General features: G+C 40.6%; 2 protein-coding genes across 3 annotated transcripts in view; one reads left to right on the forward strand and one right to left on the reverse strand.

Moving 5' to 3' along the window:
- The window catches only part of GSK3B (glycogen synthase kinase 3 beta), an 89408-nt gene extending 75352 nt beyond the window's left edge, over positions 1-14056 (forward strand). For both annotated transcript variants that reach the window (XM_060763396.2, XM_060763397.2), the window contains 3 exons: positions 2936-3122; positions 4684-4782; positions 8886-14056. In XM_060763396.2, the coding sequence (XP_060619379.1) occupies positions 2936-3122; positions 4684-4782; positions 8886-8953 (354 nt within the window). In that variant the 3' untranslated portion in view covers positions 8954-14056. The remainder of the gene's footprint in view (positions 1-2935; positions 3123-4683; positions 4783-8885) is intronic.
- A 653-nt stretch (positions 14057-14709) lies between these two features.
- CFAP91 (cilia and flagella associated protein 91) overlaps positions 14710-17220 on the reverse strand; it is a 42797-nt gene continuing 40286 nt past the window's right edge. Inside the window, exon 18 of the mRNA XM_067464055.1 lies at positions 14710-16637. The gene's annotated coding sequence lies outside the window, so the exon portion shown is untranslated. The remainder of the gene's footprint in view (positions 16638-17220) is intronic.

Raw genomic sequence — 17220 nt, forward strand, 5'->3', positions numbered from 1 at the left:
TATCGTTTCTCAGACTTCTAAATGTGATTACTTCCTCATCTTTAAAAAGAATACAGAATGTATACCCAGCCACAGCAGGACCTACCCCATTCTACACTCTTGAACTAACTACCATTTGAGTTGATGGTGGCAAAGGTGTTGACCATTTCAGTTAAAGTGGCATTTCTTTATTACGATCACAACAGTGGGAAATTTGCACATTAAGAGCAGACCCACTTTAATTAAGATGTCATAGAGACAAAGTTATTCCTAAGGCATACAGCATTTCGGCCAAAGGTAGTCTCTGTTTTCATAATTGAAATCATACTGCCAACATTTTTCCTACAATGAAATACTCCATTAGAGTATTTGAGGTCATTTGAGTTTATTATTTCAAGAACTGTCTCTTTCAGATCATACAGATATGTATTTGTTACTCTGGCCCAAGGAAAGGGAATCGTAAACATGGGTGAGCTGAATGTCTAAGATAATCAACCCACCATGCCAAATGGCAAAAAAGCAGATATGTTAGGGAGTATGAAACTATAAGATCTATGGCATCTTCATCAGTATTTCTGTGAGGCATTCTCATGCCAGACTTATGCAGAGCTGTGACATAGTATGACTCGGCTACCTTCATAAAACCTACTGTTTGTATGTACAGATGAGAGCTGATGCATCATTTGGGAGAGAAGTCCTCTTCTCTGTTTTGATGGAAGATCATGTGCCATCCTCCACCCAAGGTGATATGCTTGCCAGTCATTGCCCATGAGCATGAAGCACAGAGCACAGGGAAAGAGGACAGGCTGCTAATCTCTGATACGTATTATTCCAGTGGTCCTTTGTATTCATATTCCCCACCTGTCTTCCCCTCTCAGACACATGAGACTTTGTAATATAGCATTGCAGTGTCAGTCTTGCAGAACTGAAAGAGTAGTATGCTGAGCATCAGTTAAGAGGGGGAGAGGGTGGGATGGCTGCCAAAAATGTTCAGCTTTCAAGTTTCAGGAAGAGATCTACATAGGTTCAGTTCCAGAGGTGACCACTCAAAGATCACCAGTTGAGAAGTATGTTTCCAAAAGGTATCAAATCCACATTGTTGGCTAGGAGTAGAATGTTATGTACAGACCCAAATATATTGAATCAGTACAGGGCTTGGAAAAAATTATATGCAAAAGAATGCGTATCCTCAGAAGTTGTTTCCAATTTTTATGAAATTTATTCAGATGGATTTGGTGCCTTTTGGAAACAAGCTCCACAGTTACAGGTAAGCAACCTGTCCTTCAGCTCTTAAAGAGTAAGAAAAACAATACCTTTGAAATTGTCTCACTAAAATTTCCATCAGTTGGAGGTATTGTCTTTTATTATTATAGCTACAGCTTGGCTTCTTTTGCTAGTTCTTGAACATTGAGCCACTATAGAAAAGTTTGTTTATATGATCGTTGGCCTAGTCCAATCAAATTCTTAAATTGATTCTCATTTCAGGACTTTCACTTATACTTAAATTAGGTAGTCTTAATGTTGACAGTTTTATAAAAAAAAATCTTGTTTCTAATGCTTTACATGGTCTGTGACCGTAATAATACCATTTATTAAAAAAATAAGAAGAATGCACAGCAAGGCATACACATCCAACCCCTTTCTACTGATTCAATACATCTTTTGCTGAGTTTTAATGGTCCTAAACCTGCATTGGAGGATTTGGGTTGTAGCATATGCTATCCTTTCATAGCAGTGAAGTTCAACAGTATTATTAATCTCAGGATTTAAAACTTGCCACTATTACATACTAAGAGCATAACTGAAAAATTCTGCTTAAGGAATCTGCTATTGTATGAATTGGTGCATGGCTACTTGTAAAGAGGACAGATTACAGGTTTTAAGGATTGTCACCTATTTGCTATTTGATTTTTACTCTTGTAGAAAATGCCATAGAGTAAACAAGCTGACTCATTATGACTCTTCAACTGTATTTGTAAATGCCCCAAAGTGCGAAAAAATGAATTGTTTTCTGTTTAATATTTACTATTTAAAAGATCAACTAAATTGGTAATTGATCATTGTCAGCCAACAAAAGTCTGTGGCCAGGGTGAAACTAGTTTACTGTTTGAAAAGTGCTTAGTTGTAACCTTAGCGACCAAATTTTTTTTAACCGTCATGAACACTTGTAAGAAAAGATGTGGTATAAATTGAAGAAATTGAAATACAGGGTGTTTGAAAAAATGAACCTGATTTGAAATCACTATCTCTGCAATCGCACATCTTGCCACTTGAAAGTGTGGAACATAAAGCTTGATGGCCACCAGATGCCTCTCCCGGTGCACAAACAGCCCCTAGACTCAGTGATTTGCGAGAATGAAACACTAAACAACTTATATTGTTGGATTGTTATCTTGTGAATAACTGAGGGTAGTGGTAATAATTTGAAACTCGGTTGCCCACTCTTTCAAGTGGTAAGGCGGTTCATGTTGCAATTTCGAAATTGGGTCTATCTTTTTGAAGCACCCTATGTAATTGAACTCTTAATCCACCCTTCCCCAACCTGATGTACTCAGATATTTCAAGTGTTTCTGGAGAGAACCAGTTGGAAAAAACTGATTTAATCTTTCAGTCTTCAGAAAATTTTAACACTTTTGCTTTTCTCTCCTCTAGTCCATCTGCATGGGTGATTGCATATTTGTTTTATTTTGAATGGATTATTTCCTTTTCTTCCTAAACGTTTTCTCAGCTCTGCCCTGTATATATTTTTCTCATTGTTCTTGTCATGTTACTGTAACCCAGTGAACTTTTTTACAAATAACTGTTTCAGTTTTATAAGCTTAATTAAGTTTCATTTCTAGTGTTATTAGTAAAAAACAGTGGGTGTAATTCTTAATTTAGGAGCTCAGACTCTTAGTACCCATCACCTATAGCAATATCGAAAAGTACTGACAGTTTTCCCCTTGTTCTTTTGTAGGTCTTCCGGCCCCGCACTCCACCAGAAGCAATAGCGCTATGTAGCCGTCTGCTGGAATATACCCCCACTGCACGTCTGACTCCGCTGGAAGCATGTGCACACTCTTTCTTTGATGAATTACGGGACCCAAACATCAAATTACCGAGTGGGCGAGAGAAACCGGCCCTCTTTAACTTCACCACTCAAGGTAGCCTGAGTGTTACGGTGCCAAAAGTTCTCTGTGGTTCAAATGCAACATCGTCTCAAATGATGAGATCAGAAAGCATTGGTAAAACTGTTGACCTGCTGGAGTCTTTTTTTTTATTGTGCATTTTTTCTAAATATTTACATCGAAAGAGGGGGAACATGTGCTTTATAGAAAGAGAGGTGTAAAGGTGGAAGGTAAAGAGTCAGCAATAAAAGGGGAAAAAGGGGGGGGGGCGTACCTTGGGAAGTCTGACTTGGCCACGGTAGTCCACGCTCTGGTTACATCCCGTTTAGACTACTGCAACGCTCTCTACGTGGGGTTGCCTTTGAAGACGGCTCGGAAGCTTCAATTAGTCCAACATTCGGGAGCCATGATTCTAACAGGAGCGGAACGCAGGGAGCATACAACCCCCCTGTTGTGCCAAATCCACTTGCTGCCGATTTGCTACCGGGCTTGATTCAAAGTGCTGGCGTTGACCTTTAAAGCCCTAAACGGTTCCGGCCCAAGATACCTATCCAACCGCATATCTGCCTATGAACCCACCAGGACTTTGAGAACTTCCGGGGAGGCCCTGCTCTCGATCCCGCCTGCCTCACAGGCACGGCTGGCGGGAGTGAGAGATAGGACCTTCTCGGTGGTGTCCCCTCGGCTGTGGAACACCCTTCTCACAGATATTAGACTAGCTCCATCATTATTGGTATTCCGCAAAAAAGTGAAGACCTGGTTGTTCGAGCAGGCGTTCGAATAGTTAGTGCAATGAGTGTAATGAACATAGGAATGGAACAATGGATGACGGATCTGGATCATGTTTTCAGTGATGAGACGCCAGTGAATGGCTATTGTTGCTAATTATATAGAATTGTTTAGGTGTTATGATGTTACTGTTTTTTTTTTTACCGTGTACTGTATTTTTGCTGTTCTGTTGTTCACCGCTGTTGAGTCGCCTAAGGGCTGAGAACAGCGGTATACAAATAAAGTAAATAAATAAATAAATAAATAAAATTCAGATGGTGCCATCTAGTGAAAAACAGTGGGAAATAATGCATATATAGAATTATTTGCCCTCTGTAGGACAAATGTCAGAAATGAAATAGTGTCTTAGGAAATAGAGATAACAGAGGCTGCAATTTCATGTCCCTCATTTACTAAATTTAATAAACAATATGAATGAACAAGTTATCATTCTAAACAGAGTGGTGAATATAGGAATACTATAAAACATGCGTGAAATAATGATAACAAGATGTACAATCTGAAATTAAATTAAAAGTAATGTGTGCGATCTTCAGCTATGCCACAGAAATACACTTTTTCAGACACAAGGAAAGGGCACAACCAGGGTAAAGTTGTTGGGCTGTTTCCAGTTGACGTGATACTCATTTTAGTCTGACTCATACTCTTTCATATAGACTTGAAACTTAAAATAGCGATGCACAAGAAAGTACCGATCATGACCTTTGCAGAGGCCTTAGTTTCATTCATGGCTACACTGTCTTCAGGAATCTGCTGGCAGAGCCTCCCCAGGGGCTGGTTATAACAACTGTCTCCAACTTACTCCTAGAACTGTCAAGTAATCCATCTTTGGCTTCAACCCTCATACCTGCTCATGCCCGAAATCAAGCAGCTGCTTCAACCCCTACAAATGCTCCAGCGGCCTCAGGTGAGAAGACTACTTTCGTGCCTGACACGTGGCATATGTTTCTTCCTCATAAAGTCTGCATGACACAATCTAGGTAGCCCTGAGTTGCAAACAAAAAGAGTTTCCTTAGTTTTGTTCTTAGGCTGAATTTGTATGTCAGTCGGAACAGGTATATTTGGTAAGTGTAACTCCAGCCAAATTCTTACCTTTGGATAACACAGGGAAGGATTCTCACCCTTTGATGTTTCCTTTGCTGTCTGTGCCCCTGGTCAGATTTGACCTGGTCAGATTTCTGTCCCTGTGACAACTGGCTTTTAAAATTTTGGCTTGAAACAAGGATTGTGGAAACAAGGATCGGTGAGAAAGCTTCAGTGCTCACATCTTTTCCCCATGATAACTCTTACAGGAGTGGATTTCCCTTCCTGGAGTAGATTTTCTCTCCCTTCCTGTTATCTCACCCCAGTTCTTAACTATGAGTCGTATGTAAGTTGGATGTCTGAAACCCAGAGATTGCCTGTACTGACATTTCACTGACTGTCTTAGTACTTATTTTGGTTTCTAAAAGGTAAACATGGCTAGAGAAAGAGCAAACATCAGAAAGCTGAAGTTTATCTTGAAGGAGCCCCCAGTGGCGCAGTGGGTTAAACCCCTGTGCTGGCAGGACTGAAGGTCACAGGTTCAAATCCGGGGAGAGGCGGATGAGCTCCTTCTGTCAGCTCCAGCTCCTCATGCAGGGACATGAGAGAAGCCTCCCACAAAGATTATAAAACATCAAATCATCTGGGCGTCCCCTGGGCAACATCCTTGCAGACGGCCAATTCTCTCACACCAGAAGCAACTTGCGGTTTCTCAAGTCGCTCCTGACACGACAAAAAAAAAATCTTGAATGAAATTCTTAAAATAACAGGCAGATTGAGGATTTCACTGTAATCCCCCACCTCCTGGGGCTACCAGATGTGGGGTTTTCCAATCAGGCAATCACAACAGTGCCGCCTGCAGTCAGGATTTCTCTCAGGCAGTCCCACCAATGTGACTTAATGTTGAAGGTCTTCACAGTGTTAGCTGCAAACACTCCCGCTGTGGGCTTTCCTTGATCTCAACTTCTTCTATATGTATGGATTTACTTCTGTTTCCCTTGCTGGAGACAAGAGTGGGGTCAATTGGAATGCTCTCATGGAGTGTCTAAAACCAAACAATCTGACTGACAACAGTTCCAGGGGCAAAAGTATACAGACTTTATTTACATAAGTTAAGCATAAAACAGTGTGTTTTAATATATAACACTAGCTTAAGTACCTGTCAATGACCAGGTTAGATATTTTGGATGTAGGTGAATTAAAACTCTTATCCTTTGTTCATCTCCCTGAAAGCCTGCCAATATTTTAAGATGGCCATGATAGGTGTGTGTGCTAAGTTTGGTTCAGATTCATTGTCGGTGGGGTTCATGCTGTCATCTGGATGCCAGTGGACTTTAACTCCCATCATCCTAGTTCAGTCTCCCTAAAACTTGACAGTACTTAAAGTTGGTCACGATGAGTCTGTATGCCAAGCTTGGTCTAGACGAGGCATGGGCAAACTTTAGCCCCTCGGGTGTTTTGGATTTCAACTCCCAGAAATCCCAGCCAGTTTACTGGCTGTTAGGAATTATGGGAGCTGAAATCTAAAACACTTGGAGGGCTGAAGTTGTGCATGCCTGGTCCATCATCAGTGGGGTCCATGGATGTGGGTGTACTACAACTCCCATCTTCCTGTATTGGCTGTCTGGACATGTGGGTACACTCCTCTGTAAGACCTCTTTAAATCCCGCCAGTATTTTAAGATGGTCATGTTGTGTCTGTGTGCCAAATTTGGTCAAGGCCCATCGTTGCTGGTCATGACCTGGCTCTCTGGATTTTTTTAATGTCAGGAGTGTCTTGAGAAACTGCAAGTTGCTTCTGGTGTGAGAGAATTGGCCATCTGCAAGGACGCTGCCAGGGGATGCCCAGATCTTTGATGTTTTATCATCCTCATGGAAGGCTTCTCTCATGTCCCTGCATGGGGAGCTGGAGCTGACAGAGGGAGCTCAACCCGCTCTCCTCAGATTCAAACCGTTGACCTGTCAGTCAGAAATCCTGCTGGCACAAGGGTTTAACCCATTGCGCCACTGGGGCCTCATATTCTCTGTATGACAGGTCATGAAAAGGTACATACATACATACTTTGACTTTAATTATATACATAGATAGAGATGTATAACACACTCTGTCTCCTCAAGCAGACCCTTGCCGATGACTCAATTTGAACTCCTTTCTGTCACTCCAACCTTAGTATAACTCAAATTCTGCTATTCTCAGCCTAAAACTACTCAACGTGAAATGCAAATGCCACCAAGTGCCTCATGTAAAATTCCTCAAATATTCATGTAACCACAATAGCTAAGTAAGTCACACTGTAAATCCAGCATCATTATCTATCTATCTATCTATCTATCTATCTATCTGTCTGTCTATCTATCTAAAATGCTCTGTGCGCAATGAGTACCTTAAAAACAAAAGAACCAATGAACAACATCACACCAAATTTGACAACAAAACGTCTCACAACACAAGGAGTGACCATCACTCAAAAAATTATGATTTTGTCATTTGGGAGTTGTAGTTGCTGGGATTTATAGTTCACCTATAATAAAAGAGCATTCTGAACTCCACCAACGATGGAATTGAACCAAACATGGCACACAGGACTCCCATGACCAACAGAAAACACTAGAAGGGTTTGATGGGCATTGACCTTGAGTTTGGGAGTTGTAGTTCACCTACATCTAGAGAGTACTGTGGACTCAAACAATGATGGATCTGGACCAAACTTGGCACGAATCCTCAATATGCCCAAATATAAACACAGATGGAGTTTGGGGGAAATAGACCTTGACATTTGGGAGTTGTAGTTACTGGGATTTATAGTTCCCCTACAATCAAGAAACATTCTGAATCCCATCAATGACAGAAATGGGGCAAACTTCCCACACAGAACCCCCATGACCAACAGAAAATACTTAAGGCCATCCAGTCCAGCTCCATTCACCAGGCCAAGAAAATGTAATCAAAACCCTCCTTACAGAGAGCCATCCAGCCATAGATATACGATTCCCGCACAGTATTATAGATTTGAAAGGTACCCCTAAAGAAGGACAATGACATGTTGCCTGTTCCAGAGTAGGCAAACCAGACAGTCTCCACATCAACACTGGCAAAGAAACAACAAGAAATACTGTTTACCCACAAGCATAAAGGAATTACATGTATTAGAAACCAACACTTTATCATTACTTTATTTTCCAGATCACCAGACTGGGCCACAGCAATGCATGGCAGGGGACCGCTAATTTTATATACAAATCCATGACATTACATAGGTCTATGAAAGCCTTCTTTCACATTGTGACTTCACTCTTGTGATTTAAGGCGCCAAAGGTTGCAAACAGCTCCATGTGTTGAACTAGGAAAAAATCAGTTGGAAAAGAGTGAAGCTCTTTGGGAAATGGCCCAGTGCACTCTCTATGCTTGTTTTCAGTTGGGTATTGCAGCACATGCAGTTACCAGACAGACTGTAATTGTGGCCATGCAATAGGACACATTACAGCAGGGGTCCTCAAACTAAGGCCCGGGGGCCAGATACGACCCTCCAAGGTCATTTACCCGGCCCTTGCTCAAGGTCAACCTAAGTCTGAAACAACTTGAAAGCACACAACAACAACAACAACAACAACAACAACAACAACAACAACAATCCTATCTCATCAGCCAAAAGCATGCCCACACTTCCCATTGAAAAACTAATAAGTTTATATTTATTAAATTTGTTATTCATTTTAATTATTATATTGTTTTTAAATGTTTTTGCATTACAAATAAGATATGTGAAGTGTGCATAGGAAATAATTCTTTTTTTTTTCAAATTATAATCCGGCCCTCCAACAGTTTGAGGGACTGTGACCTGGCCCTCTGTTTAAAAAGTTTGAGGACCCCTGCATTACAGGGACTCGTGTTAGCTGGGTCAAGAGGCAGAACAAGTCACCTGTCCCCCAAAGGACACCTTGTCAGTATGTAACCTGTGTCTTTTGTTTTCCCTTGTGATGTTTTCAGATGCTAATGCAGGAGATCGAGTTCAGACCAATAATGTAGCCTCAGCATCAGCCTCCAACTCCACCTGAACTGGTCACGCGCAGCAGCCTGTACAGAAACAATCGCCAGTAATTTTGAGTCTCGCTCAGCAACACTGGTCACATTTGGAAAGAACATGTAAAAAGAGGGGGAAAACTGTTCATTATAGTGTTCAATTTTTTTATTATTGTTGCTCTTATTTAACCTTGTAAAAATAAATACAAACCAGTTTCATTGTTTGCTCACTCTGCGGGCTCTTTGGGCAGGGGACTATGTGGGGTGGGAAGAGGGGAAGTGGAGCAATAGAACACAGTCATGTCTCTTCTTCCCATGACAATCTTCAAATTTCAAAAAAGAATTGCTGTTAGATATTTCAGAATCAGGAATCTTGTGCCCTTGCAAAACAAAAGAAGGGAAACCCTAATTCTGCTCAAGCTCCTTTTTAAGCCTTGTATTTTTTAAAGTGAAATTTCGACTTTTGGTGAAGTACATAACTTGAATTTGGTCAGGAGCTTAGCAGGAGTTGCTTGCCTTGAAATCATACGCTTGGAGATCTTTTACTGTCTTTGTGTTTTTAGGTGAGGAGGGAGAACATGGTGAGGTGCTAAAATATGCTGAATTGCCAAAGGGGGATGGGGGAGGGGAGGGACGTTATTGTGGGAAGATAATAAATCTTGGAAGAGTAAGAGTCCAATGTTGATCTTAAATTCGGTACTAACATTGGAAAATTCTGTAAATATATATGCTACATATACACACACAGACAGTTGAGCCTCATTTACCTACTCTAATCTTGTTGGAGCTGAAGATTAAAAGATCTGCAAAGCACAAAAAAAAAGACCCTGGTCTGTCTTCGGCAAGTAGGAGGGAGGTACACAGGCCTCATGGGTGCAGAACGTGGGTTGAACTTGGGGCAAAGGCACTTCCATAGCCTCCCCTTCCGTTTTGTACGGGCTTCTTCCTTGAAGAAGACATAAAAAGAAAGCCTGGGGTTAGGATGTGAATGGACATAATATTTTCATAGGAATTCGAGGTGGCAATTTGGTCTTATTGTTTTACTGGTCATTTTGAATCCAAATCTAGAATTTGTATGTAACTTCACCATTTTTCAACCTCTTCCTTTTTAGTCTTTATTTATTGATTTTCAGCAGTTGCTGTTGTCACAATGGTAGAATCGTAATAAGTAGACAAATCAGTTTACTTACTCCTGCTGACCTATAAAAAGCTAAGTGTGTGTATATATATGCACATATACATATATATATAATATAAATATATACATAGATACAGTGCTGCTTTTTATTTTTTATTCTAACTGGTCTGACTGAAGCAGAAATGCCTGTTTCCTGGTGTCTATGTTCTGGGTTGTTATTTTATAGTGGTTAAAATAAAGTCTCTTGTTTATGAAGTGAAAGCAATACTCCTTGGAAGGCTCTAGTGAGGTAGGTGGTGCGAAGGAATGCCATTGCCACTGCAGAAACAGGTTCTTGTGACTGGCTTCCTCTTATGTTTGAGAGATGTGCCTATCTAGCCTTATATTCATTCAAATTAATCTTCGCCATCTTGGTGCTCGCGGAAGTTTTGTCTCCTTGGTCCACGGTCTTTGTGAAACACGGTTGTGACCCCATAAGAGCTGGCTGTATGCCAAGGCTGCCGCTCGGAGGCACCTGGACTTGGGACCTCATCCTCAATTCCTCTCTTTCCATCCATAGGTAGCATAGGCCTGGAGTAGAGGCAGATGAGCCCTGTTGCAAGTCCTACCAGATTAACAGTGTTGGCCCGGGAGGGAGTGGATGTCTGGCTGCCTGAAATACCAGGTGATTGACAAGGAGAGTTCACATGAGAGGGCTTTGAAAATGTTTCAACAGCCGTCATTGTGGAAACCATCTTTGGTCAGATACTCCAGTTTCCTGTCAACTCACTTATGATGCATGAAAAGCCTGAAATAAATGAGCCCGTAGATGTTCATTCTCCGTGTTGATTGTGGCCTTTGTCAGAACTCAGGGGTCCCAGGCAGGGCAGTGGCATAGAGAGGGGATCCAGTTCTGTGGTCAGAATAGCAGGGCAGTCTGAATTTAGAAAGGATTTGCAGAACTTTTTGTTAGCTTAAAGCTAGCACAGGAGAAGAATTAAAAGCTTTCTTTTTTTTAAAAAAAATAATAATTTGTGTGTGCGTGTGTGTAAAAACTGGGATCCTGTTGGTTTTATTTCCTTGTGGATCATGGCGGACTGCAAATAAAATTTTATAGAGATCTAGATCCAGGTGTTTCAGTACCATTTCCTTTTTTTGTAAATAAACTGACAAAAGCTCCTCACCAAATTCAAGTTTGTACATTTGTTCTTGAAATTTTGAGTTGTATTGCTTTGTATGTAAATATGTGGTCACAGGAACTGCTGTTAATGAGCAAAAAGTTACCATTCAGGGCAGTTAATTTTGTTTTAATAATCAAACAAAATGTAGACGAGCTTTTTAAAGCCATATAGTTCTAACTCTGTACAGTAGATAACCGGCCTGTATTATTGTAACAATAACTCTAGTGATGTATAGTATATCTATATAGTTTGGAGTGCCTTTGCTTCCATGATTTTTTTAAATTTTATTTTTGTTCCTCCTTTTTGTAACAGATGTCTCACACATGGAATATCTTTGCTTCCCTTCTTTCAGTGATTTCATGGTCAGTAGCATAATAAAAAGAAAGTGCATCCATAACTATTTTTATTTCGAACCATGGCTTCGTTGTAGAGGTTTATATTTGTCCCCCTGTCCCCACAAAAGCAGAGACCGGTTTCATTTTATATTTGCCACCTTGCTGCCATCTTAGGTGGCAGGTTTACATTTTGCTCGTCTTTTCCTAGTGCTTTTGTCTAGAGTTCTTGTAAACAACAACAACTCGAAGCTTTGGTTTAGTTTCTTTGTTCCTGCAAAAAGCAGAATTGGGCTTTATAAGAAGAAACTGTAATGGAAGGAGGCGGGAAGGCATTGGGGTCAGTCAATCAGTCTCAGTCTCTCCCTCCCCCCCCCCTTCATATGCGTGTGTGCGTGCGCGCACACACACGCCTTTTGTATTTTATGGATATAGATACCAAGCAAAACTTTTGGCTTGAGATTAATTGGTGGTACCAAGAGTCTGCAGTTGTAGATTATCACTTGCCCTCTTTCTCCCCATCCTACCCCGAATGTTATTTTATGATTAAAAAAATAACCTTTTGAATCTGACTTTTAATTTCTTGTGCCCAATACAAAAGCCTGTACTTTTAAAATGTTGTTCCTTGTGTATTCCATGTGAGGTTTACTTCAATGGCAAAATGTTGAACTTTTTATCAAACCAAAGGTTGCTGTTTTTGTTCTGTTTGCATTCTTTCTGTAACCATCTTGTGTTCATTCCAGTAAGGCAGAGGCTGCACTTTTTCTGGTGACACAAAGGTCAGTGGTAGCATTTTGTTTCTGACAGTCCACTCAAGAGTTTTCTTTTTGTGGTTTGTTTTTAAATGAAGTCCCCAATGGTCTCCTGATTGCTATCCTTTGTCTGCATTGCAACTACGCATGTCCCTGAGATGGCAGTGATACTATATCCGTGTCCTTGGCTGAAAGTCAGTCAAGACACTCATTACCTTAATCTCAAAGTACCTTTGTTTTTTTAAAAAAGCAAAACAATTTTTTTCCATCATAGATTGCCTCTAACATTGTCTAGCTGATGCGTGGAAATACTTCATTTTATTAATAGGCCAAGTAATGTTGGGTGTCTGTAATTAGTGATAATTTGAAATGTTCCCAGATTAGTAATGCTTCTGAAGAAATATTACCAATGAGCTTTTTATCCATTAGAAATGTCAGCCACTTGGGTCAAAGCCAGTGATGAAAAGCACAGTTTAGCATTTCACCCTGGACCTCCATGTTCCCGGTGTTTGCATCACAGCCCCTTTAAATACCCACAGTTTCTACGGGAACTAATTTCTTGCTTCATTTTGCGATAAGGCAATAAAAGCAAAATGAAGGAGGATCTTAAAATTGGTTCCTAAAGAGTTAGCTCGAGATACATATCTTCCTTCATTGTGTTGTTTGTTCTTCGTTTTGGGGAAAAACAGTTTATATATATAAATAGCCATTTATATATATAAATAGCCAGCTTGCCTGTAAAACTTGCATTTATTACTATGTTGCTGATAGATCACTTGGGCTTGTACACACAACTAGCGTGTTCACTTCCATCTTAAGAGCAAAAATCTAAAAATATATATATAATGGACTGTGGGTTGTATACAAACTATTGCATACACATGCAAAGCTGTCTTGATTCAAAGAAAAAGCAAAACATGTATAACATTATTACTACTTGAATGCCTCTGTGACTGATTACCTTTTTCATTTTAAATATAAACTTTTTGTGGAAAGTATGCTTACTGTTTTATTATTTTACCTCCTCCCTTCTGCTCCTCTGTAAATACATTTTGTTCTGTGTGACTTGGTTCAGAAATAGTTAACTGGTACTGTAATTTGCATTGAATAAAAATAGGTTAGCCTGGACATGAGATTTAAAATTAAAAAGTGTGTGCTCTTTATTTCAAAACCTTTGATGGACACCACCTTCTTTAAGTCCCTTCTTCTGAACTTGTCCCACCTCTTTCTCAAATTGCACCCTTGCCCCAACCAAAAGGCGGGTTTGGAATCTTTAGAGTAATTATTATAAGAAAATACAAACAAAATCCACCTATTTTCCTGGTCCCTACGAATGCTACGTTTAGCAGCTTCTGTCTTCCAGCAAACCGTTAAATTTGACAGAGAGAAAAGGGTCCCTTTTGCTCGGATTGTAGCAGATGCCCCTACTTTGCTCCCACCTGCAGCATGTGCTGGAACGTTTTCTAAAGCACCTTTATATTTGAGCCCCGAGTAAATGATTCTTGGTGATGATGTAAAGAGTTTGTCATATCTATGTCTTGTGGGGCTGTTCCACAACCAAATTGGCACAGTGCTATCTCTAAGCTGGGTTCCAGTTCCTGGGTAATGTATGTATTAAATGTGATGTCTGTTTGCGCAAAAGAAAATTCCTTTTTCAGGCCGGGTGATTTCTCAGTCTCTTCTGTTACTATCCTAAAATGCTAGATGCAAGGTCATGTGACTACTGCTTCAATAAACAAATTTCCTATATTGCAAAGGAGGCTCCTCTTCATTTTTTCCCTAATTCTATAAGCAGCTGCCAGGCTTGGATAGGAGAGAGCAAAGTAAAAGGTATTGTATCTAATCACACACAGATTTGCACTGGAAAAAAGCCAGTAGGATGGCAAAGCTCCATAAAAGAAATAGCCTCACATGTGCTTACGATGTCACTGATAGAGTGGAATATAGAACAAAAAGATTTTTTTAATCCAAAAAGAATTGTATTGTCAAAGGCTTTCATGGCCAGAATCACTGGGTTGTTGTGGGCTTTTTGGGTTGTTTGGTGTAAAAGGTGAGGGCTTATTTTGAGAAATAAAATTTCAAACACTGAACATCAAATGTGATTGGAATGAGGCTTCTGTGTTTTAAAAGCCCAAAACCAAAAAGCTGTAAAGAAAGCTGAAACTTTGTTCTGGCCAAGAAATATTTTGAAAACCCTCTGGCCACCACCAATTTAAAAGCACTGATAAGCCCTTGGTTTACTGGAAGTATCTTAGGCAAAAGTGTGTTGGATTAGCCCTCAGGCTTGTGTTTCTGAGGTAACACTAAAAGATTGTTCTTTAAAATATATGCTGCCACCATTAGTCTCCTGCTTGCTGCAGGGAACTGCTTTTAAGACTTCACCCATAGGAGGCACACGTGAGGCAGATGTTGTGAAAAATAAAACGATGTTTATTTAAGAGAACTGGAACAATTCGGGTATAAAGCTTAGCTGTTTCAACGTATTGACTTAAAAAGCGTGTGGTTACTTAAAGCAGTTTAGACTTAGTTACACAGGAACACTTCTCTCTCCCTCCACAGAATTTACTAACAGGACTGCTTCTCTGAAAGTAATTCTAAACACCAGCACAGATAGTCCCACCCTGGATCTATCTCTTCACTCCTCCACCAGCTATCTCTAATAGCTGTAAAAATCCTCCCACTAGCTATCTACTCAAGGCGCAATTGCAAACTGTGCCAACAAAGAGAAAAAATAGGACAAGTGCAAAGAAGCCAGAATGGATGTCCAGAGAACTTCTAACTGTGCTAAAACACCAAAGAGACATGCACAAGAAGCACAAAGGAAATGCTGACAGGGGGTAGGGAAAAGGCAGAACTACTTAATGCCTTCTTTGCCTCGGTCTTCTCACAAAAAGAAAGTCATCTTCAACCTCAGCAAGATGGAGTGGATGAGGGATTAGAGGACACCCAACCCCAAATTGGGAAACAAGTCATCCAGGAATACCTGGCCTCTCTAAATGAGTTCAAGTCCCCAGGGCCAGATCAACTACATCCAAGAGTACTGAAGGAACTAGCGGAAGTCATTTTGGAATCATTGGCAATCGTCTTTGAGAGTTCTTGGAGAACGGAAGAAGTTCCAGCAGACTGGAGGAGGGCCAATGTGGTCCCAATCTTCAAGAAGGGAAAAAAGGATGACCCAAACAATTACCGTCCGGTCTGCCTCACGTCGATACCAGGCAAGATTCTGGAAAAGATTCTTAAGGAAGTGGTCGGCAAACACTTAAAAACAAATGCGGTCATCGCTAATAGTAAACATGGATTTATCAAAAACAAGTCATACTAATCTGATCTCTTTTTTCGATAGAGTAACAAGCTGGGTAGATGCGGGGAATGCCGTGGATGTAGCGTACCTGGATTTCAGTAAGGCCTTCGACAAGGTCCCCCATGACCTTCTGGCAAGGAAACTAGTCCAATGTGGGCTAGGCAAAACTACGGTGAAGTGGATCTGTAATTGGTTAAATGGACGAACCCAGAGGGTGCTCACCAATGCTTCCTCTTCATCCTGGAAAGTGACGAGTAGAGTGCCATCTGCAGGGTTCTGTCCAGGGCCCAGTCCTGTTTAACATCTTTATTAATGACTTAGATGAAGGGCTAGAAGGCGTAATCATCAAGTTTGCAGAAGACACCAAATTGGGAGGGATAGCCAATACTCCAGAGGACAAGAGCAGGATTCAAAACGATCTTGACAGATTAGAGAGATGGGCCAAAACTAACATTCTCAGAACTTTAAGGTAAAGAGAAGAATAACTTTCAGACCACTTGAATTTTTATTGCTGCAATTTCCCTTTATTTATTCATTCATTCATTCATTGATTCATTCACAGTTAGACAAACAGTGGATAAGACACCTAGTAATAGTGCCCAGTGCACCACAGAAAACAGAAGAAATGCCCACTCAGCCTAATGGCTAACTGACAACATGGGTTCAATGATCAGTTATGGCATTATCTTCTCTTCAAAGTCAACAGCCTGTTAGGAACCAGCAACACAAACCTAAGAAAATCCAAGGGCTTTAGAAACTGTTACCTGAAGAAGAGTTGAGTCAATCCAAACATATTAGGTGTTCTTTTCTGATAGGCTACATACAAAAGAAGGACAAGAAATGTACTACATCTTCTTATAAGGAGTGGTTCAGTTTAAATAATATTTATGACCTCTTTTACCACCAAAGGGGCTGTAGAGGGGGGCTGTTTCTTGTGAGTATCTTCCTTGAAGTCGGGCACAGGCTCCAGGTGGCTCCCCAGTGTTTCCAGAGCTGTCCCCCATTTCTTTCCATTTTGAAACACGACCCTTCCAATCTAAAACATGTGAGAGAGTTAGAGAAACACATTTAAGTTGCTCCCACTAAGGGACATGAAGAGCTTTTTGAAAAAAGTAAGCTGAGAAAGAAAGTTAAGGATGGGGGTCTCTAGCAGAAAACAACTGAAAGGGAGCAGAAGTTTTCCTGGAAAAGGCAAGAAAAGAATAGCCAGTGGGCAAATACTTTTCTTTTCCTGACCTCATGTGCTGGTGGTGTCTCTTTCCGGCAGTAAATGAGGCATAAACCTACTCTTCTGAATGCTCTTTTGAGGATTTCTCTGGGAAGGCTGTTTCTCTGGCTTGGAGGCACAAACAATATCTCTTGCCTGCAGTTTATCCTTGCAGGTATCGTTTACATGTGTTAAGACCACTTCCCATACCAAAGCATTGAAGGAAAAGTGCATGTTGTGGGGAGAGCCTTTCCCGGGCATGATGTTATGGACAGATCACAGTCCCTCTTCAGCTGTTAACACAAGCTCACTCACCTGAGCTTTCTTTTATGATGACAAGACCGAGATTTAAATTATAAACACCAGTGTTCACATTTGGACATATTGAGTATTTGTGCCAAATTTGGTCCAG

This window comes from Anolis sagrei, chromosome 2 (assembly GCF_037176765.1).
Source record: "Anolis sagrei isolate rAnoSag1 chromosome 2, rAnoSag1.mat, whole genome shotgun sequence".
In the NCBI taxonomy this organism is placed as follows: domain Eukaryota; kingdom Metazoa; phylum Chordata; class Lepidosauria; order Squamata; family Dactyloidae; genus Anolis; species Anolis sagrei.